Below are 22,041 nucleotides of genomic sequence, written 5' to 3'. Positions count from 1 at the left end.
ACTTTGATGAAATGCCTACAATTGTTGCTCGTTTATTATATAGATACTTTCAGAAACAATAGCCATAAAGGGTGATTCATTCCTGCGATCTCCCCCTCTCTCCCCCACTCTCTCTCTCTCTTTCTCTCTCTCTTCGTTTTTCTCACTCCCACGATGTTTTTGACGTATGTATGTATGTATGTATATATATTAGTCGGTGAATTAAACTTCATGTGTCTAATGGCAAGTGCGTCATCAACAGTGAGTCTGACCCTGAAGAAACACTGGAGGATATTATTCGCGTGGGAATCGCACTAGAATACAGAAGAAGTGAATTTTGGAGATTGTGCTCTCGGTGTTAGGATTAAAACCTGAATCGGTGTTGGATGGATTTTTATTTTATTTTCTACTCTTCTGATGTTCTGATGTCAAGTGTCTCGGGGCCAAATCACGTAGTGTGAAACAATTCTGCGTGTGTCGTGCTTTTCTGGATTTTACTGAGACCAGGAACACCTGTGACTTCGTAAGTAAGCTCTCTTTGCTCATTCGCAAACCGTTTATGTTTATTTTGTACAACCTTTTCAAAATAACACTGTTTCAAAGATAATTTCCAACAGCATTTATTTTGAATATATAATGGAAACAAAACGCATTTAAAGGACCTATTTTCGGCATCTACTTGGAAGGGTCGGATAAATTAATGATTTTTACCTGGTCCAAAAACATGAGGTAATTTAACACATGAGCAGTGCAATGATTTGTTTTCCATATTTCACTTACTCAGACAGTGATTGATGTGCGTTATTTCAAGATATTTAAAGATCATCTTAATAAAGAAATCAATAGTCGTTTGCTCAGTCTTTTCTTTTCTTTTTGACAAGAATCACTCAAATGGGTTGAGCTTCTGACCTTCTGTGAAGACATTTGAAAAAGAAACATTAATTATCATAAAGTCAATAATCGTAAATTCATAAAGATTATTTCTGTCCCGGTGTCGTCGCCTTTGCTATATTTTCTATAGGTGAAACGAACAGGTTCTTAATTTCGTCCTTTTGAATGGCCAGATTTAAAGACCTCGTTACAGAGCCAATTAAGTCTGACTTCACGGTCTGATGCGCGCTGGGGGCCGGGTTGCGTCTGGAGAGTATAGAACCGGACCGTCATCCAAAATACCACATTAGCCAAGAGGTCGGATAATTTTTTATAGCAATGCCTAGAAAAACCATAGTGGTCTTTTTTCTTAAAGCCTTTAGCTATTTTCGTGCCATTTAATGTGCTGTAATGTGCGCCGTTTTATCAGAGAGCGCATTTCTAAACATGACAGGACACACGGAGCACATGGCGCCAGACAAATTGTCCTTGTGACGGCGAGTGAATTACTGCCATTTCACAAAGGATATCACAGATTCGGATGCGTGAAATTACGCTTGGATAAAGGCTTCTTATTTTTATAAGCATGATATAAAAACCAAGACACTGTCCTTTTTGTTACATCCAATTCTGCTTTGTCACATTGCATTGTTTTGTCCTAATTCCAAATATTTTTCATGCAGCGACATTATTTCTTCCGTCTGAACACTGAATTTACTATCAGAGAAAAGCTGTCTCCGGACTGATGGCGTCTTCCGCACCTACGTCCTCGGATGGTGATATGGACCCAAACACGGCTAATTTACGACAACCTGCCACAAGTAGGTCTTTCCCGGATAAAGCGTTTTTCACTTGGCTTATTTACTCCGTGGGGTGGCGATGTTCATCACTGCCTAAGAAAAAAAAACACACAGCACCGTGTGAAATGTCTATTAGCTGACAAATCATCCACAAACAACTTGACAGACCAACGTGGATGCTCAGTTTGTGGGGAATCCACCATGTACCGTAACAAACGAATAGATGGATAGATGGATAGATGGATAGATGGATAGATAGATAGATAGATAGATAGATAGATAGATAGATAGATAGATAGATAGATAGATAGATAGATAGATAGATAGATAGATAGATAGATAGATAGATAGATAGATAGATAGATAGATAGCCTATTATTATGTTAATGTAACTTTAAATTATGTCGTTTTTTGTTCACACAAGTTTAGCTTACAATTTTGAACAATATAGCTAGAAACTAGATTTTCAAATAAGAATATGTTTGTCTATAAGAAGAGCTATTATTCTGTCTATTAAATATGGCCCCAACCGTATAACAATGGTCGTCCATTTTGCAACGTTTTACTGGAGCTTAAATAACCCCAATCACGCGCAATCATCTGCTCTCAACACACAGACCTCAAAAGCGTAATTACACAAATTACCCGCCATCACGGTCCAATTCCCAGTTTTCCTTAGTAAATATGTTAAAAATGCTGGCCAGAGTCAAAATTTGAATATGCTTAAAACATACAGGTCTGCTCTGGTTTATTTGATTTAATGCATGGTTGAAATACGCAGCCTAATATTGTAAAATCATTCAACAATTTAACGCTCGCAGATAATAAAACCACCCTTATGGATATTGCTTTTGGGGGCAAAGACATAGGCCAAAATATACAATATAAATGTTGATGTTTTGTTTCGATTTTGTGTGTCTGTGTGTGCGCGCGTTTGGCCATTATCTCCATGCCAAGCCCTATCTCACGCTCACTGACATGAGGGGGCTCTCGCTGTCATTGCTTCGTTCTGACAGCGGGCGCCCGGGGCAGAGAGCGTTAGATCGGCCCCCAGACAACCACCCACCCCAGTGGACGACACAAATACACTCCAAACAATTAATAATATTATTGATTGCGATTCTTTTGTTATTCTCTCAACCTGTCTCTGGTGCACACATTCTTAAAATAAAGATCTATTCAATTGCTCTCCTGCATGTCTGCACTATAAATACGCACCGTGTGTGTTTGCAAAACAGCTAAATTATAACATAAATAGCATCATTAATGACACGAACGCATTGTTGAATGTTTTGAAATAAAAATGGATACTGTGAGAATTGTTTCATTTTTGTTTTAATATTTATGGCTGCATCTGTCTGATCAATATACAGGAGATCATTCATGAATTTCCAGTTTTACATTCTCAATGACGGCTGGCGAGTCAAACACAGGCGTTTCACTCAATTAATTTCTGCCCGCGCCCGAGACCTCATTTCATGCCCGCTTATTTTAAACCGCCTCTTTGCCGGATGTGTGCCACCATCTATTTGCTGCCTGTCTCTCTCATAGTCTCTATTGACTGCTTGATAAAAATTACCCCCATTTGAACAACCCGAAATACAGACAAGACAAGAAATACGCACACCCGGTAAAGAGCAAATTCTGCAAATTGCGCATATCCATTGTCCTTTGCGTCAGTCCATTTCGCGCTTTCTCAGGCACATCTTCGCCCACATATAGCTTAAACCAAAGTAAATAATCGTATGTTGAGCTTTCCCAAACATCTCGTTTTAGCCGGTGACGCGTGGTACGGGGTTGCACACGGATGCACGAGGAAACTGGGCATGAAGATATGTGGTAAGTTCTGGACATGTTCTCTTCATATAATGTATGCAAACATCATTTCGGTCCCAAAAGCGGGCAGGGGGTCACTTGGGGTGCCAAGACGCATTGCACCTTCACGTGTGCTGTTGTTGCTCTTTTGACCCATACATTTATTCCTACAGTAGATACAAACAAATAGAGAGGAAGAGACTGTCATTGCGCGTTTCCGTCACATTAAAGGTCATTCAGTTACTTACCCCGCAGGCCTCTATGTGAACAGGGTCTTAGTCTTTGTTTCCAATTCTATCACATAAGAGCAGAAATCTTAAAGCCAGGTGCCCGAAAGAAAAACTTTGTGTGGTAGGGAGAGTAACATTGGCTATTCCATAAGAGAAAAGAAAAATAAGCTATAGTGAATCAGCGTCTGAAAGGATACATTCTCTGCACGGTCAGTTAGTAACGTTTTCCTAACTGGATTTGTTGTACAGTGAAATACTATATATCAGCAGAAAAGGGGGCTGCCTGTCTTGCTCTCTTGTCTATTAGTTTCCTTGTGGGTGGTTCTCCGTCTTTCTCAACTTGTCTTTTTACGCAACGCCGGTTTTTATAGTCTGCTAAAAGATGTGAGGTGGATTGGGTGTTTAAATATCATGACGACGTCTGGGAGGGTGTGGCTTATAGAAGGGGCTTTTTTCAGTTTCATAACATGTTATACCAGGTCACAAGGACAAATTACCCTGGTTTAACTCTTAGCTTGTTAAAAACGATGCGCTTGTTTTTGCAAAATCACTTTACGTTACGTTTAAGGCAAATTAATAATGGACTAACAGACCTGACAGAACAACACACTTGGAATGAAAAAGATACGTTGTTAAAATTGTTGAAGTGTATCCGCCTCTCAGTTGTCTGGATTTTAGATGGATTGCCTCGTTTAAAAAAGATAAAAGTATCTGGGAATCTCTACGCGTAAAATGATCTTGAATAACAGGTGGATAGGCAATAGAAGATAAATTACAATAAAGATAACGTTCCCTCACTTGAAAAGCAAGCAAGTAGGCCTACCTTTATTCTGAATCCTGTATTCGCTTTAATATGAATAATACCAATATTAATAATAATAAATATGACTATTATTTAATATTATATGTGTAGGTTTGCTTACTGAGGAAGAATACGCTTTTTTTTAATTGAGCGTATTACCAAAACGAAATAAATGCGTAAATCTAGTAATCTAGAAATCATGGACAGCTTGTGTAAAATCATATGGGTTACTGTATTCAATATTAAAGCGCACGATAGGATATACCAAACAATATTAATTTTATTAACATCCTTATACACTATTTTGTAAATCGTATTTATGAGTAAGAAACTCATTCGGTGTTCTGTGATCAAAGTGGTCTACTGATAGAAAACAGAAAAATCTATTTTGATAGTCACAATAAAATCGTACAGGCCATTGATGTTCAGCCCATCGCTTAAGATTTACGGCATCGAATAGTCATTAGCTCTTATCAGAACCGACACTGAATGTGAGAGATGGGCTGCTGGCAGAGAGAGGGGGTATTAAAATCTTCTCAGTGCGTCTGTTTTTTGTGATAATATTGTGTGATAGTCTTGCTCAGAAGGGGAGATAACCACCATGCAAATATGAACAGGGTCCAAATGAGCAAAAAGACGGATGCTCCACGTTATACACCGAGAAATGTTTTTGGTAATCCTTTTTGTCATCTGCGCAATTATCAGACCCATATTTTACAACAAATCTCCTTAAATAAAATGTATCAAAATAATTAATTTACAAAGAATTATAAATAAAAGACATATGATTTATTGTAGATTTAAAGTGTCATGCGATTTATTCAGTCCGTGCCGTGTGTATTAGAATGACGTTTTGCGCATCTTGTCAAGCTTTGTCCTTTTAATGCTTTTTTCCGTAACGTCTCTTCCAGTAATGTTGTTTCTAAACGTCTTTGTCAATGTTCATGTACGGCGCTCCAGTAAAACACCCTCAATAGATCGCAGCATCACTGTATTGAATGTGCCCGTCGGCAGCTAATGACATGGAGCCATTTAAGCACTCAAGCGGAATCTGTGAGGGAGGGGACGGGTGGACCTCATCTCAACCATGTTTCAACGGTGTTTTGTGAACCAAAAAAACGCTACACATCCTCTGATGTCATGACTACAGTGAACCTTAACCAATCCATAAATAGCCCTGTGCCACTAAATACTCTGGAATCAACCTAAGTATCAGAGTCCATACTGCTTAGTTAGTTGATCGAAGATAGGCCATCTAAGTATTCAGCATCACGGTTGAGGATGTTTTGCGATTCTTCCCCGTGTTGTAATGATGCAGGCTTCCTGCAGAAGAACAACAGTTTGGATGAGAAAAATCGTTTGGTGGGCACCTTCAAGGAGAGCTCCAAGAACCAGCTGTCTTGTGATAACAGTGAGCAATTCAGACGCACAGAGACTGACTTCTCCAACCTGTTCGCTCGGGGTGAGATTACCATTTTGTTGTTGATGTTTTCCACAAAAAGTCTATATTAAGGTTTATAATGAAGAACTCTGAATTTTTTTATTAAAAATATTTGTAATAAATTGTCAAAAAGTAGCTTTTCATGTTGATTAGTAGAAAAATGTTGTGTCATACTTTATTCAAAACCTTTAAACATTCAAGAAAATGATTGTGTACATTTTTATATGTAATATATCAAACCATTTAATGTAATTGCTTGTATTTGAGTATACCAGTTTATAACATTTTTCAATCGAAAGATTCCGCAAGACATCTAAACAATTGTGTTTTAATGTTTAAAAATTGTAAGAAAGGGCTACCACTGCTCACTAAATCTGTGATGAAACATAAAGAAAAATATGTGTAATTACAGATTTACTGCCTGCTAAAAATGGAGAGGAACCCACAATCCAGTTTCTCCTGGAGGTGGTGGAAATTCTCACAAATTATGTGCGCAAGACCTTTGACCGATCCACAAAAGTGCTGGATTTCCATCATCCTCACCAGCTTCTGGAGGGAATGGAGGGCTTTAATCTGGAGCTATCTGATCAACCAGAATCTCTGGAGCAGATCCTGGTGGACTGCAGAGACACGCTCAAATATGGAGTGAGAACAGGTACCTTTACAAATGGAGTATACCCAACAAAAGACTTTAATGTTAAAAATATATAGGACAAAAAAATGATCAAATTTCTAATTTTAGAAAAAGCTAAATAGTGCTATTGGAACCATTGACTCAAACTGTTAGATTTGATTGTTTCTAATTGTCAAATTTACCTAACAAATAAACGTTAAACTCTCAGTATTAATCCACATATTAATGTTTTTTTCTTTGAAAATGGCCAGTTTGAGATATTAGGCAAACTGGTATTATTGTCAGCAAAAGCTGAAATACTACTGTCAAAAAGCTGAAATTATTAAATAAAACTTTAATAGCTAGACAATTTAACTGCATCATGTCCTTGTGAAATCCTCTCTCAGGTCATCCTAGGTTTTTTAATCAACTTTCCTCTGGTCTGGATATAATTGGTCTTGCTGGAGAGTGGCTTACATCAACAGCCAACACTAACATGTGAGTAATACGATTCTACCCTCCTCTCGGTGGTCTCTGTGGGGCCACTGAAAAATAATGTATGTATGAAAGTATTTCCGTTGCTCTGAGGTTATGTAAAGTGTTTGTTTGAATGCTATTGCCAGAGGCCCTGTCTTTGTCAACCTTGTATCGAGTGATATGATGGGATTCTGTAACCACACTGGCCCTCCAGGCGTGTGTGATTGCATATTGATTAGCCGATAGAGTTAGACATTTCTCTGTTGATATAAAAAGCAATTGGGAATGTGCTGTACCATTGGACATCTCTGTCCGATGACTCACTGATGCGGCTCTCAGTAAAAAGGTGGTTTGCAAAGAAATGACAGTTAAGAGCACTGAGATACATCACGTTTAAATTGATACCATGTTAACAGTGTTTTACACATTATATATTACACATATATAAAAACTGGGGTTAGTTGTCATACATAGGTTGCCGTTAACGTGATAGTTTACCCAAAAGTATACTTATGTCATCATTAACTCACCTTCTTGTCATTTCAAATCTGTATGATGTTTTTTCCTGAAGAACACAAACAAAGATATTTTGAAGAATGTGCCCGTTGACATGCAGTGGTTTAATGGAAGTAAATGGGTTCATTCTTCAAATAATCTTCTTTTGTGTTCTGCAGAAGAAAGAATGTCAAACAGTTTTAAAATGACAAGAGGGTGAGTAAATGATGACAGAATTGTCAACTTCAAACACATTATAATGAAATAGTAAAAATTAAGAAGGCGATATACAAGAGATCTAATCATTTCTTTAACACACAGAAACTATGCATTGTGTAAAATTCCAAACTACAAACGCATGTGACAACATGCCCCAATCTTTCTTTTATTATAAAAGCCTTTCTTCTGATCTGTTGGTTAAAGTTAAGCTCAATTTTGTGGTTGACACTTGCTTTAATATATCTCAGTCTGAATTAAATGTTTACCCAAGATTTTAGGATATTAGAATTATAGAGTTCGCAATTTAGTTTCTAAACAAAACATACAAAACAGCTAGAGAAAATGTATTTCATTTGCCTCAAAAACAGATAGTTTCTGACAAGCCGGTCTCCTCCTCTTACAGTATAGATCCAGCTAATGGGATTTTTCATAAACCTCACAATGCTGCTTTAAATTGTGTTATGACTGAGCCAGTGTTGCACCGAGGAGTCTTACAACACTAAAGCACAAAATGGAATTGTACCAAATCTATTTAACAGCCCATTGATTGTGTCTGACTGTGGGCTGGTAGCAAGTCTGTGCCAGCTGGGACCAGCCAGTCGGAGAGTCTGTCCCCGTGGGCCGTACAGTCTGGCCATCGCGTTTTACCCCAGAGGCCATTTTGATCTCCAAGGACTGAGCACTTCATTACAGCCGTCTTTCTTAATATACACAGAGAGACTCTTATAATAGAAGTCACTTAGGATGAAAAAAGCCTTGTTAAATAGCCATAACTATGAACAATGGCTTTTGGCAATAGGGAATTACTTAGATTAATATCCTCTTAAAATAATTCTCGCCACATACAGAGAAAGATAGTGAGAAACATAACAGAGCATAAAATAATGTTCCAGTAGAATATTTAAACACTACACTTTATATTCTATAATATGACATACATGGTAATATTAACCTTTCCACATCTCTTTGAAATTTGAAATACATTACATATGAATTTGTACAATATATTTGTAGATTTTAGAACTGTTTTCAATTTGATTTAATTCCAATGATGTTAGGCTGAGCAGTGGGACGTTATTGCTAGCTTTTTTCTAGTCATTATGTTTTTCATGGCATCATACAGATTTGCCACCTCGTAAAATGAATTCCAGCGAGATAAGGTTGAAATTTCAAAACAGTGCCGTTCTTTCATAGCCTCCATTTGACTGTTTTCTAAAACACTTTCTTTTGGCTTCACGTGTGTCCTTACCAGAACGCATTGCATCAAGTGCAGGAAAAAATTTAATCAGGATGGTGAAGAAATATTCATTTGGACAAAAAACTTAACTAAAGAGGTAGTTCACCCAAAAATGTACTCGCCCTCTGTTCATTTCAAATCTATATGACTTCTGCAGAACACAAAAGAAGATATTTTAAAGAATGTTGGTAAATGAACAGCAGCGGCACCCATTCAGCTCTACTGTATGGACACAAAACCAAAGTCAATGGGTGCTGTCGCTGTTCGGTTACAAACATTCCTTATAGTATCTTCATTTGTGTTCTGTGGAAGTAAAAGATCATCTTAACAAAACGCACATTTATTTTTTGTCCTTTGTGACTGATTAGAAAACCGAGGTTCAGTTTCAGTTGTGTTTCATGATGTGACCTTAGAAATCGGGGTAGCAAGTCACCTCACTAGTGTGGCATTTGCTTCAGATGCTAGCGCTGTGTGATTTTTTGAACACAGTTTACATCCAGATCGACCACCAGTGCTACTGACATTTAAAATGTCAGGAGGTGATAGATGGTGTGAAGCCCCAGCTTTGATTTTTTTTATATTAAACTTGAGTTTAGACCTTTCCTCATATCCAGTTCCTGTAAAGAATGAGATTTAAAATCACTATATTTATATCTAGAATTGATGGAGCCACAATGGTGACTTCCAGCACTAACAACGCTGTAAGAATGAAACTGTAGGGTACCTCATTCATTAATTCAAACAAGAATATGTCTCGATTCACCATTTTAGATGGATTGTTTGTTGCAGTGAATTTTGTGATTCTTTGGGTTTCTCTGTGAAGCTGTCCAAAGAAGAAGAATTGGTTCAAAAGAAGGTATATTAGAAGAGAGGATAAATAAGCGGCCTATTGAAACAGCATGACAGGAGCATGTCTAAAAACGTTTTCAGGCAACATAGCCAAGTTTGATTAGCATTCCACTCTCTAGCAAAAGCATTATAGCCCTTCAGAATCTCACGCCATGTTTTTCCATCACCCACACGCCCTGTCATCTCCCTGCTGCAGGGATAAAGCTGTTCCATCCACCTCCCGCCGCTCGCTGCCCTCATTCTGACGGATTTCACCTGCTAGGCTGGAGAACGTTTCATTTCTTCACTGCTGAGAGCACCGCTTTTGGCTGTTCAACCTCACGCTCTATAGGATGGGCTTTGTGGCAAGATTGAGGGGAGTGTCGTAGTATCTGTGATTCAGTGAATCAACGAGCTGCGAACGCTGCTTATTCTGTCATTATTCACCGTGACTAATTCAGGCCCATTATTTCCCATCAGCGGTGACACACACTGACCGATATCTAATGGACTGATGCGCATACGCGCTGAATTACCCTTAAAATAGCTCCACATAAAAAGTAGATTTTCAACTTTATCAAGAAAATGTGAGGGTCGCAAGTCTGTGCAAAAATCTGCTACGTTGTGGTTGGTTGCCAGGGTGTTGATATTACGTTGTTTGGATATTCTGAGTGGTTGCTAGGGTGTTAGTTGGTTCCTACAACATTTACGGGGTGTGTCGATCATATTTATGTACATGTATGGGTATGTCAGACCCTGTCATCCAAAATGATGAGGTTCACACAGAACGTTTTTACATTCAGCTGCGCTACTTCTCCATGGGTTTTCTATGTAAAAATGCACTACACGGACCTGTTTGACATTACGCGTATTTTGCAGCATCTCAAGCATGAACGTCATGTCAAGCTGAAGACTATCAACTTTTACGCGCAACCCAGCTCATCAGCTGTAGACCAGTCGGAAGACCCCGAAGAAGGGGTAGCAAGTTGGCATCCCAATTTCACAGAAGCACGTCTGGAGAATTGCGCTTTATAAAACCATGACGGGTTCCAAATGCAGACACGTTTTTTTGTATATTTGTAGATAATAGTGCTAAGACTAATGCTTATCATACATACATCATTTTCGAATTCATAACGTGGATATATAAAGAATCCCAACAAGTAGACCTCTGTCCCAGAACACATTATTCAGGCTGATTTTCAATTTCCTGTTATTTTCTTCTCTCTGTTGGAAAAAGGGATCAAACATGCAATTAATCAAATTCAACATAGGAACAGCTAAAATCACGGGTTTGCCATGTTATTGATGATTCTCGGTTATTTCACAGTCTTAAATCTTTGTTCTTCTTTTGTGACGGAGCTGAACAATGAGTCTGCCCGAGGCTGTTCTCTGTCCTAGTTGTGTTTCATCACTTACTCAATCACTTCGGTCCATCCTTTCTCTGAACGAGATGGGTTTGTGTTGAAGCGCGCTCTTATCTCGTCTGCGCAGCTGTTCTCTCATTTGTGTGCTGTCTGTCTCCCATCAGGCTCAACTCGTCCATTTGGACGGACAGATAGTTATCAGAGCATCGACTCCCTTCATTAAAATAACCAGAGATGAGCTCCTATCTGCCCCATCGCAGGCGTCTTTTAATTTGTGAAATTCAAAACGGCCGAGAGGGACAGTATGTATCTCTCCCGTCATCACGTACTGTCATTTTTTTGAAGTATTGCCATCGTTCTGATTTCAAGTAGTTGATAGGTAAGATTAAAAAAATGTGCCATGAATATGTCAAAAGGTATTTTGTGCAAAGAATTGTATTATTGTATTATTTATACATTATGGGAATATGAGAAAATATTGAAATGCATTTGCTTATTAGAATAAATAATGTTTTCAAATAGAATCACTATCAAAACTGGAAGTGACCAAAACCTAAGTAAGAGTAAATCAATCTGATAGCATACATTGAAGAAATTAAAATGTATCATAACGTGCTCAATGGTCATGGAATGCTAAACATGGGACCTGGACTTGTTCTTGGCAGATTTTGTGACACTGACCCATCATCTCAGGCACTGAAATGATCATTAAAACATGGTTATGAAATATTGTTTTGGGTTGTTCAATAGTCCCTGATGACATAATAACATCAACACAGATTTAAGCACTTTAAACATTTGAGACCGACTGAATATGGTCTTGCTATGTCTTCCTCTTGCAGGTTCACGTATGAGATCGCACCTGTGTTTGTCCTGATGGAGCAGTTGACCCTCAAGAAGATGATAGAGATCATCGGATGGCCAATTGGTGACGGTGATGGACTTTTCTCACCAGGTAAACCGATCTATAATCTACAACCAGATACAGGAAACGAGACACTCACAAATTTACTGAAAACTGAATTGTGTGTTTCATAGACGAAAACATACATTTAAGTGATTTATATATTGAATATCATTAATAAGATATTGATAAAATATGAAGTATTTCTTTAACATTGTATTTTGCTGGGAAAAGCTGCTGTCTGTGGTGCTGAAAACTAACACAATGTCATTTTCTCAACCGTCTGCAGGGGGCGCCATATCGAACATGTACAGCGTGATGGTTGCCAGGTATAAGTATTTTCCAGAAGTGAAAACAAAGGGGATGTCTGTTGCACCAAGACTGGTGCTTTTCACATCTGAACATGTAAGTATTGAACCAGTACAGCTGTGCTTCTCATGTACAAAAGAACAAAAAAAAGTATGTGTCTCCCTCTACAGGTCATACTTTTTCTTAGTAAGATCAGCTGTTAATATTATAAATTTTATTTCCATTAACAATATATTTTCCATAAAAGCTTATCTGTGAATTGATTGAGCAACGCTCTTGCTTTTCTGTAGAGTCATTATTCTATCAAAAAGGCGGGAGCTGTTTTGGGCTTTGGCAAAGAAAACGTCATCCTTCTGAAGACAGATCAAAGGTATTATCACAATACTGCTTCTATTACTTACATATAAGCTGTAATTAAGGAGGTAAAGCGGTTGACTAAACATTGCTTTATAGCTTATATGTTCAATCTTTTAAGTCCTTCCCTCTTATTGGATGTTTTTTTCAGGGGGCGTGTCATACCAGCAGACTTAGAGGCCAAAATCATTGATGCCAAACAGAAGGTTAGTATGCACACTAACCATACCCACATTAGGCTGCAATACCCTATATGCGTAATATAGTCAGTACTCAAGAATGAGTGTGTAAAGTGTGTATCTTCAGTGAATGTGCCAAACTTTGTCTCATTTAAATTGTGTATTTTAAGGGTCACGTGCCACTGTTTGTGAATGCGACAGCTGGTACCACAGTCTACGGGGCGTTTGATCCCATCAACGACATCGCTGACATCTGTGAGAAATACAACCTGTGGCTACATGTGGATGTAAGTTTAATTTGACTCTTGTCTCTCGTCGCATCGTGATTTATGAGTACCTAGTTTCGTGCTTTCAAAATAATTGAAAAAGTACTTTGACGTATAATTCATGAACCATAAAAGAAATAAATCCGGCAATCAATTTAACGTGTGTTTGCATGACTCCAGGGTGCCTGGGGTGGATCACTGTTGATGTCTAGAAAACACCGTCACAAGTTAAGCGGCATTGAGAGGTATGTAAAATAACACTGAAAACATAAAAAGACAGGACTTATCCTTAACTTTGCACTGCTTAACCTTGTTTTAATATTGAAACAAATATAAAAGTAATTTGATGTCTTTGTATAATTATCATTGGTTAAGGCAAATAAATGCACCTGTATTTGTATGTCACTTTGGATAAATGTAAACAGTTTACTAAACAAATAACAGTAACATTTCTCTGTTTTAGGGCAAATTCAGTCACATGGAACCCTCATAAGATGATGGGTGTACCATTGCAATGTTCAGCCATTCTGGTCAGAGAGAAGGTAAGAAAACACCCACGTTAAGTGTGTGGTTCTGTTAGTCAAGAATGACGTTTTACGTGAGATCAAACAACGTATCACAAAACTCTGCCGCTGGTTACAGGGCATTCTGCAGGGCTGCAACTCTATGTGCGCTGGATACCTCTTCCAGCCAGACAAACAGTACGACGTCAACTATGACACAGGAGACAAGGCCATCCAGTGCGGCAGACATGTGGACATCTTCAAATTCTGGCTCATGTGGAAGGCCAAGGTGGGATATGTGGTTTGGTATTTCTGACTAAACTAAGGTATTTTGGTTACCATTACACATTTCCATTCTACACAAATAATTCTCATTTCTGGTCAATTGGCACTATGCAGGGCACAATCGGGTTCGAGCAGCACATTGACAGATGTCTGGAGGTCTCTGAATATCTTTACAACAAAATCAAGAACCGGGAGGGATATGAAATGGTCTTTGAGGGCCAGGTTTGTAACTGAAACATATTCACAGACTGAGAACTCATTTCTCATGTTATAGTGTTTGTAACATACTGGTTTTGTTCTCTTTGCCTTTCTTTTTCTTTAGCCCCAGCATACAAACGTCTGCTTCTGGTATAGTCCACCGAGCATACGGGGTATGCCAGAGGGAGATGAACGGAGAGAGAAGCTACACAAGGTATTGAATCTCATCTCAGACGAATCTGCTCAAAACAGAGGTCTTTTTGTTAGGGGGGGGACTCTGTAAAATATGCAAGTTTGTCTTTCACCATTATATTAATGCTAGCAGTCACAGGTCTGAACAAATTGGAATTACTTTTTTCTCCTCATCTTATCCTTAAGGATTATGCTTAAACGTCTGAAATTATTTTTTTAAGATAAATCGTGTGAATGGAGCTAATTTGAGTGATGTTTATTATTAACAAACCATAATCTTTAAATATGCTAAGTTTATTTTTAATACTATTAGTTAAACATACATATGGAGCCTAATCACGAAAAAGTGTGGAAACTGTGTGGTAATTTTAACAATAAAATTTGAACACTAAATCCACCACAAACCACCCCCCAAATAGCTTCTCAGACATCTCAACCACAATTACACTTCCTCCCCTATAGGTGGCGCCAAAGATCAAAGCATTGATGATGGAATGTGGAACAACCATGGTAGGATACCAACCACAGGGTGAGAAAGTCAACTTTTTCCGAATGGTCGTCTCCAACCATGCAGCTACCAAATCTGACATAGATTTCCTCATCGATGAGATTGAAAGGCTGGGTAACGACCTGTGAGAGCGCCGCTCTGCTGGGTGGAGGCCGCAATACACGCACCATGTACAGCCCAGGCGTGGTGCATCTAAACATCCACTCACAGGGACAGAGTTTGCGCCCTGCACGTTTAATGTTTCAACATTGTGTTGTGATCCAATACGTTCCGTCCTCTCTATATTATTCGATTTCTAACTAGAAGAAGCCTCTATCTATAGATACGCAGTCATCTTACAGCGTAGTTGAACTCCATTGGGATCGTACTCTGATTTGTCTAACAGTCGGTGCTTCTGTTTGTACATACAATTTAAAGACAAGTAAGACGCAACACCCTTTTATCAAAGCTCAAACCCCGTTTTGTGTAGTAGTGGGGTATGTGTGTAAACTGGTGACTGTAATACAATCCGTATTTGAGTGTTGTGTTCCTATTAACGTACCTTGTATTAGGTCATGTAAAGCGTTTACTCTGCACCTTTGTGAGGTGAAACATAACTATTCAATTTTCAGTTCTACTGATATAAGTATATAAACAAAGAAATGTATTTATTTATATTGTGACCTGAGCAGTGTATTTTTTCCATTTGTAGCGTTTCTTCACATGTATTTTAAGAAAAAATATATAATCAAATAAGTTTAGAGTAACGTTTATGGTCCAGTGGTGTACTTGTGAGCCAAAGACAAAACTAGTGCCATATGTTTTACAATACGCTCAATACTCTTTGAAATAAGCAAGCATATAAATATATTAATCTATCCACATTTATATATAATATAATTATAACGTAAATGTTTGTTGTTCAGGCCTTTGACTCTGTGCAATTAGTGTGTCAATGTTATAATGTTATTGTGTGTATCTTCGACTGAATGTTACAAGCAATCCTATCAATGATATGTTAGTTACAGTACTGGATATTTACTAGCGATTATTAATATTCTACTCAGGCGCCTATAGCGATTATTCAACTGTAAATAGAGTTAAAAAAGAAAGAGTGAAAGAAAATGCATAAAGCAAAAAGCACAAACTTAGAAGGAAGGCTGGATGTCCTCAGGATGCTGAAAGACTGTGTTGATATAAACATTTACTAAAGGTTTATTGATATTTCACTACTGTATTTAGATTCAGCTGTTGTGAGTCTTTTGAATATGTGAAAGATGAATGTTTATTCGATCTTGTCTTTGTTTCAAGTGTTTTTGATGACTACTACCTGCGCAATATTTTTTCCTCTACTGTTGTGAATTGTTGATACAGTGAACAATATTGAATGCAAGGAGGCTGGTCTGGGCTCCTCAATAAGGCTGGCACTTTAAAATGCAATCACAATATATGTAAATGATAACTTACACCTGTACAGAAAACTATAATATCTATTAAAGTATGAATAGTAAAGAATGTTCTGTTAGTCGTCCTTTTAAGGTGTAAATTATATACACTGGAATATATTATTGATCTTATTATATATGTTATTTTCATGCTCAAAATAAATAATAATGTCATTCCGTATTTGTTTGTATGTTGCTTTATTCCACTGAAATATAAATATGATTGAAATATTAAAATGAAATCATACGATAATGAAATGAAAATTCTGTCATTGTTTACACGCCTGTATGACTTTCTTTCTTTTGCAAAACACAAAATTGGATATTTTGAAAAATGTAGGTTACAGAAAACCGCTGGTCCCCAAGACTTGCATTGGTTTCGTGTCCATACAATAGAAGTCAATGGGGACCATTTCAGAAAATCACACAAATGTCAACAGGGTGAGTCAATGATGACAGAATTTTCCTTTTGAATGTGAACTTATCCTCTAATGTCTTTTTCTGTTCAACAATTGACCTGCCACAGAGAGGCAGCACCGTCACATTGATAAGAACATCGACCTATTCCACGTTGCTTTTTCGGACCATTACATTTTCTAACTCTAGGGGGCGCCTACCGCCTGAGAAAAAGCCGATGCGTTAGGGAATTTCTAAAAATAAAAAAGTAGAATCGTTTAATTATTTTAATTCTGCTGATTTATACTTCACATTTAATTGAAAATGCATGCCCAGCTACCTTATAAAAATTGAAAATTGGTCCATCCTGCTCAAGGCATGGAAAAGTATATACCACATGTCTAGCTGCAGCTTTAATAGTCATAATAACAATATTCTGAATTATGGCGCTTTAAAAAAATTATAATGCGTAGTTTAAAATGACAGTTATTATTGTGGTACTGTGCTTGACTAATTATAAATAACTACCGGGTCATTAAACCAAGCCCCCGCGTGTTTATGCCATTCAACCCACAAAGCACATCGTTCCCATCCTTTACATACCATTTTATGAATTTATGAAATGATAACAGAATAATACATCCGTGTGTAGCGCTGTTTGATCAACTCTAGTGCTGCTCACCTGTGCGCCACATAAGCACCAACACTCTTCCTGCACTGCCACGTCACTCACACACACAGCCGTTGCGCATCCCAGGGACACTCGCTCGCGCTCTCTGTCCCAGAAAACCGGCTGGTAAAGACTAAAGAGTAACGTTAAAATAATATAGACGACATTCTTTCCGGTGGCACAGACACGAAGCGGGGATTATGGGGGGTTCGCAGAGCGTGGAAATTCCCGGAGGAGGCTCGGAGGGTTATCATGTTCTGAGAGTGAGTGTAGTCTGCCGGTCTGCGTTTTTCAACCATACGGTGGCTCGCGAGTGTCTGGCGTTGGAGAGTTCAAATCGAGGCCGGGGATGGTAGCGCGGCCTGCTAGCGGCTAGTGCTGAAGCTCTGCTTTGAAATGCTACGTTTTTTTTATGCGTAGACGTTAATTAACAGATAACGTGTAACATGACAAGTTATATTTTTATTTCTTTCGCGTGTACAATTATAATTTTGTCTTTGTTATAGCGGATGTGCGTCTGGGGTAATGTTATATTATTAAAGCTTCGCATCAATGGCTATACTGTAACGTTACAGATGTTCATTTTTAATGAATCGTTGTAACTTTGAGTATCAACAGCGTGCCGTATTTCAAATGTATTATGAGAAAAAAAACAATGTGCCTTTTTTAATATTGCTCACGTAGATGCGCGACAGCTTGTTTGAAATGTTCACAACTCTTGTATCATTTACAAAGGTTTAGTTTTAATTTAAACACGATTCGTGATGCCATAGTCAAGAGGATTTAGAAACTTGCTGTTTATTTGTTGTTAGATTTGAATGTCATTTGACTGAACTCTATCTTATGCAGGTGCAGGAGAATTCTCCTGGACACAGAGCAGGTCTAGAGCCCTTCTTTGACTTCATTGTGTCCATTAACAACACCAGACTGGTAAGTTCATCCTGTGTGTGTTGCAAGAACAGTCCTTATCTCATAAATAACAAAGCACAGTATCCCATATACATGTGGTTTTGTTTCATCAACTGAACACTGATGTAAAAAATAAATCATTGTAGATCCATATAGGTCTGGAAATGTTGCCCCCCAAAAAGCATATGCATATATCATAAAAGTAATCCAGATTTCTTCATATCTGTCCTCTGAAGCATTTTTATTTTACCTGTGATTTGCACTCTATGTTTATGCAACAAATATGTCTACTCTATCCTGTATGGTTTCATTCCGCTTTCAATCATGTAAAACATTCCCACTTATAAATATCACGTAATAATATCTACTTTAAAACAAACAGTATAACTCTGCCAGTCATACTAGTTCATGCACTTGCATATTTCACTATGTTGTGCTTTGTGTTTCTTATTAAGAACAAAGATAATGACACATTGAAAGACATACTAAAGGCTAGTGTTGAAAAACCGGTGAAGATGCTGGTGTACAGCAGCAAGACCCTTGAGCTACGGGAGGCAACCGTTATCCCTAGCAACATGTGGGGGGGGCAGGGCCTACTGGGGGTCAGCATCCGTTTTTGCAGCTTCGAGGGAGCTAATGAGAACGTCTGGCATGTTTTGGTGAGTAACTTTTACAGCACACACTATAGGGTGGGGTGCCGGTGAATGAAAATAGTAATACTTAAGAATAACCCTAACATCCAGTCTCAGATGCTAGACATTGAGCACGTTTTCAGGGCGCGTTCTTGCTAAACAGGTCGATCTAGATATGAAAGATGGATGGCAAGAACCTGCTCTAATTTCTTGACTTATGATTGGTCTGTGTAACAGGAAGTGGAGCCAAATTCTCCAGCAGCATTAGCGGGTTTAAGACCACACACTGACTACATCATTGGAGCAGATACTGTTATGAATGAGGTAATTCGCACATTCTGAAATGTTTTCCTTGTTTCTCATTATTGCTTTATAGAGCTAAATTGTTTGATTTACTATTTGTGTGTATATTTTGTTCTCTCTGCAGTCCGAAGATTTATTCTCATTAATCGAAACTCATGAGAGCAAAGGACTGAAGCTCTACGTCTACAACACAGACACTGATAACTGCAGAGAAGTGGTCATCACTCCCAATACTGCCTGGGGTGGAGAGGGCAGGTGTGTGTCAAAATTTCGGTCTGGTTTGTTTTTACATTGTTTCGCACTAATGTTTGCACAATTATTCATCTATGTTCAGTCTCGGCTGCGGCATTGGCTACGGTTACCTGCACAGAATCCCGACTCGGCCCTTTGAAGAAGGCAAGAAAATTTGCTTCCCTGGACACACCCATAGTGAGCCTGTCAGCCCCCTGAAGGATGGTTTCACAGAGGTCAGTACATATGCGTGTGTACAAAGTAGTGACTTATTTTATTCTAAATGTAACTTTTGTTGATCTTTCCATTCAGGTTCAGCTGTCTGCAGTAACTCCGCCCCCCGTGGTACAACCCAAGCACACGGGGCTTGATGACAGTTTATCTGGTCTATCACTCAGCTCAGCCCCGCCTCAAATTCCCAGCGAGTTCCACACAGGTGTGACAACCCCCCCACCAATTATATATTATGCTATTTATATTTTTGTACATTAACACATTGACATTTTGGCATTGACATTTGTTTTGGGTTAGGTGTTCCTACAGTCCCCCTGCTGCCCACTCAGATGACCCCAGGATTGAGTTCCCTTTCCTCTGTTAACCCCTCCACCACCCTACCAGGTACAGAGCATACACTTTTCTCCATCTCAGTTTTTCAAGGATTGTATAAACAAATGGTAAATTAAGTAAAAAGCAAGTTGCTTTTGAGAGACAGAGGTCATAACAAATGTTTATCATATTTAATAACAAGCAGGTTTCTGCCACCATTTCACATCCATTTTTCCACACCATGCAAGTCAAAGCTGTATTGTAGCAAACATTCTTCAGAATTTCTTCCCTTGTTTTAAGACCCAGACACTTCTCAGATGAAACCACACAAAGATGAGGCATAATGACTAAACAGTCCATTTAGATATGTATGTGTGCATGTATATTTTTAATGGATTGATTTCTTAATTCACACAAACATACAAAAGAATAAAGAGAAAATTACAACAAGGAAGAATTCTTATGATGAGAAATATAAAATAAACGCATGTCCTCATTCTTAACTTCAGGCGTGTTTTGTTTTTGTTTAGTTTGCATGTAAATATAAATAAACAGATGCGTAATCTAATTCTTAGAATGTCGACATTCTCAGCCAATGAGCTTGAAGCTGTGTCGTCACTCAGTCGTTTCCCATCATGCTTTTGAATAGCGCAGTCGGAGGAGAGCAACTGCGCTCGACTGCTCAATCCGACACAGCCGCCTCGCCGTCACGAGAGTTTTTGGCACACGTCAGCATGAGGTCAGAGCAAGGCGGACGTAACTCGGACACTTTTCTAACCGGCATGCAGCTCGCGCTGATCACCGGTGATCGGTTCTGCGCAGATTTTGCTCATCTCAAACAAGCCTAATATTTCAATATTTAAAGATGTCGTGTTACATAAGTGTAAAGCTACCAGGGGTGTTGAGCTTATTGTTTAAAGATCAAGTAGATTAATAATATTTGTGTTTCCAGGTTTGCTGCCCTTACCGTCTGGCCTTCCTCCCCTGCCAAATCTCCCCAATCTCCCAAATTTCAATATACCATTACCTGACCTTAGTGGTGTATCATTAACTGGATTCAGTGGGTTACCACCAACTACAGCAGGTACACACACGTGGACACATGACCAGCAGTCTCGGACAGCAATGCTTTTAACCCCCAGCATTAACTCCACTTTTAAGAATATTCTAATGAAGAACTGTTCACTCAGAAAATATTTTATATATTTTTTTTCTTTTTCTGTAGGTTTACCACCTTTCCCTCCTCTGAACCTGCCTGGCATGTCTCCTCTGCCCATGCCCACCGTTCTGCCCTCAATGTTGCCAAGCATGCCAGGGGTCACGCTGCCATCCACCCTGGCCCCTTCTGACCTCATTCCACCCACATCCATAGTGACAGAGCAGACTCCTGCACTAATACTGGATACCACGCCCAACCCTGCAATCAAAGACACGCCTTCAGCGATGTCTGTTGCCATGGAAACCATCCTACAGCAGACGACGGTTGCACAGGCGGCCGTAGAGTCCTCGTAACGATCGTGCCGCGGCCAGGGGCGTCCCTCTGTATCTCTAATGTATTTATTCAGTACAAAAATATTCCAGTGCGCAAACACACGCAGTTCTGCTGAGAGGCGCTAGAGGGTACTGAGCGATGGACAGATATTAAATATTATAAAATAAATATGATGGCAGGTGTGACTAGGAAACAGAGCGCATGCATGTCCAAGTGTGGTGTCTCTTCAGACGCTGTGCTTTCTTATGCTCTTTCTTTCTGTATATCTTGTAATCAACTTTCAAATGTTAGTATAGCATTCCTCGTAAATACCAATTGCCATGTGATTTTACTGTCTTCTTTCTTTGCACATTTATTTCACATGCTCGGTTTTTCACGAACACGCTCTCCGCGTGGTCAGATCAGGCCAATTTTGCTCACATACGTTAAAATATATCCACTGTCAAGGTGGATTGAAACAGATGTGCTGCAGGGTTGAACGTGCTTGTGCAGTTTGAAGATTGTGAAGGAATTTCTCATTCAAACACTCAAGCAATAAACTACCCAGTTTTACACTCAAGTGTTTCT

General features: G+C 38.8%; 2 protein-coding genes across 3 annotated transcripts; both read left to right on the top strand.

Annotated features, from left to right (window-relative positions):
• Nucleotides 1-210: 210 nt before the first annotated feature.
• Nucleotides 211-16,475, top strand: gad1b (glutamate decarboxylase 1b). The gene is made up of 17 exons (XM_079461229.1): nt 211-502; nt 1,533-1,670; nt 3,426-3,488; nt 5,815-5,958; nt 6,350-6,592; nt 6,958-7,048; nt 12,016-12,128; nt 12,367-12,482; nt 12,677-12,756; nt 12,892-12,946; nt 13,090-13,206; nt 13,366-13,430; nt 13,649-13,727; nt 13,828-13,977; nt 14,088-14,195; nt 14,296-14,385; nt 14,826-16,475. The coding sequence occupies exons 2-17, from the start codon at nt 1,595-1,597 to the stop codon at nt 14,997-14,999; spliced, it is 1,764 nt and encodes a 587-aa protein (XP_079317355.1). The 5' UTR covers nt 211-502; nt 1,533-1,594; the 3' UTR covers nt 15,000-16,475.
• Nucleotides 16,476-17,367: 892 nt separating this feature from the next.
• gorasp2 (golgi reassembly stacking protein 2) lies at nt 17,368-22,028 on the top strand. 2 transcript variants are annotated; one of them, XM_079461228.1, is made up of 10 exons: nt 17,368-17,487; nt 18,211-18,291; nt 18,726-18,929; nt 19,140-19,226; nt 19,330-19,460; nt 19,540-19,672; nt 19,749-19,872; nt 19,968-20,054; nt 20,935-21,066; nt 21,208-22,028. In XM_079461228.1, exons 3-10 carry the CDS (start codon nt 18,786-18,788, stop codon nt 21,492-21,494), a joined length of 1,125 nt encoding a protein of 374 aa, XP_079317354.1. In that variant the 5' UTR covers nt 17,368-17,487; nt 18,211-18,291; nt 18,726-18,785; the 3' UTR covers nt 21,495-22,028. The 2 variants fall into 2 exon arrangements, with proteins under 2 accessions (XP_079317354.1, XP_079317353.1); XM_079461227.1 differs by having other exon boundaries at nt 17,389-17,624.
• The last annotated feature ends 13 nt before the right edge of the window (nt 22,029-22,041 follow it).

Source organism: Barbatula barbatula, assembly GCF_947034865.1.
Source record: "Barbatula barbatula genome assembly, chromosome: 7".
Lineage (NCBI taxonomy): Eukaryota > Metazoa > Chordata > Actinopteri > Cypriniformes > Nemacheilidae > Barbatula > Barbatula barbatula.
This window is presented reverse-complemented; position numbering and strand designations above follow the sequence as displayed.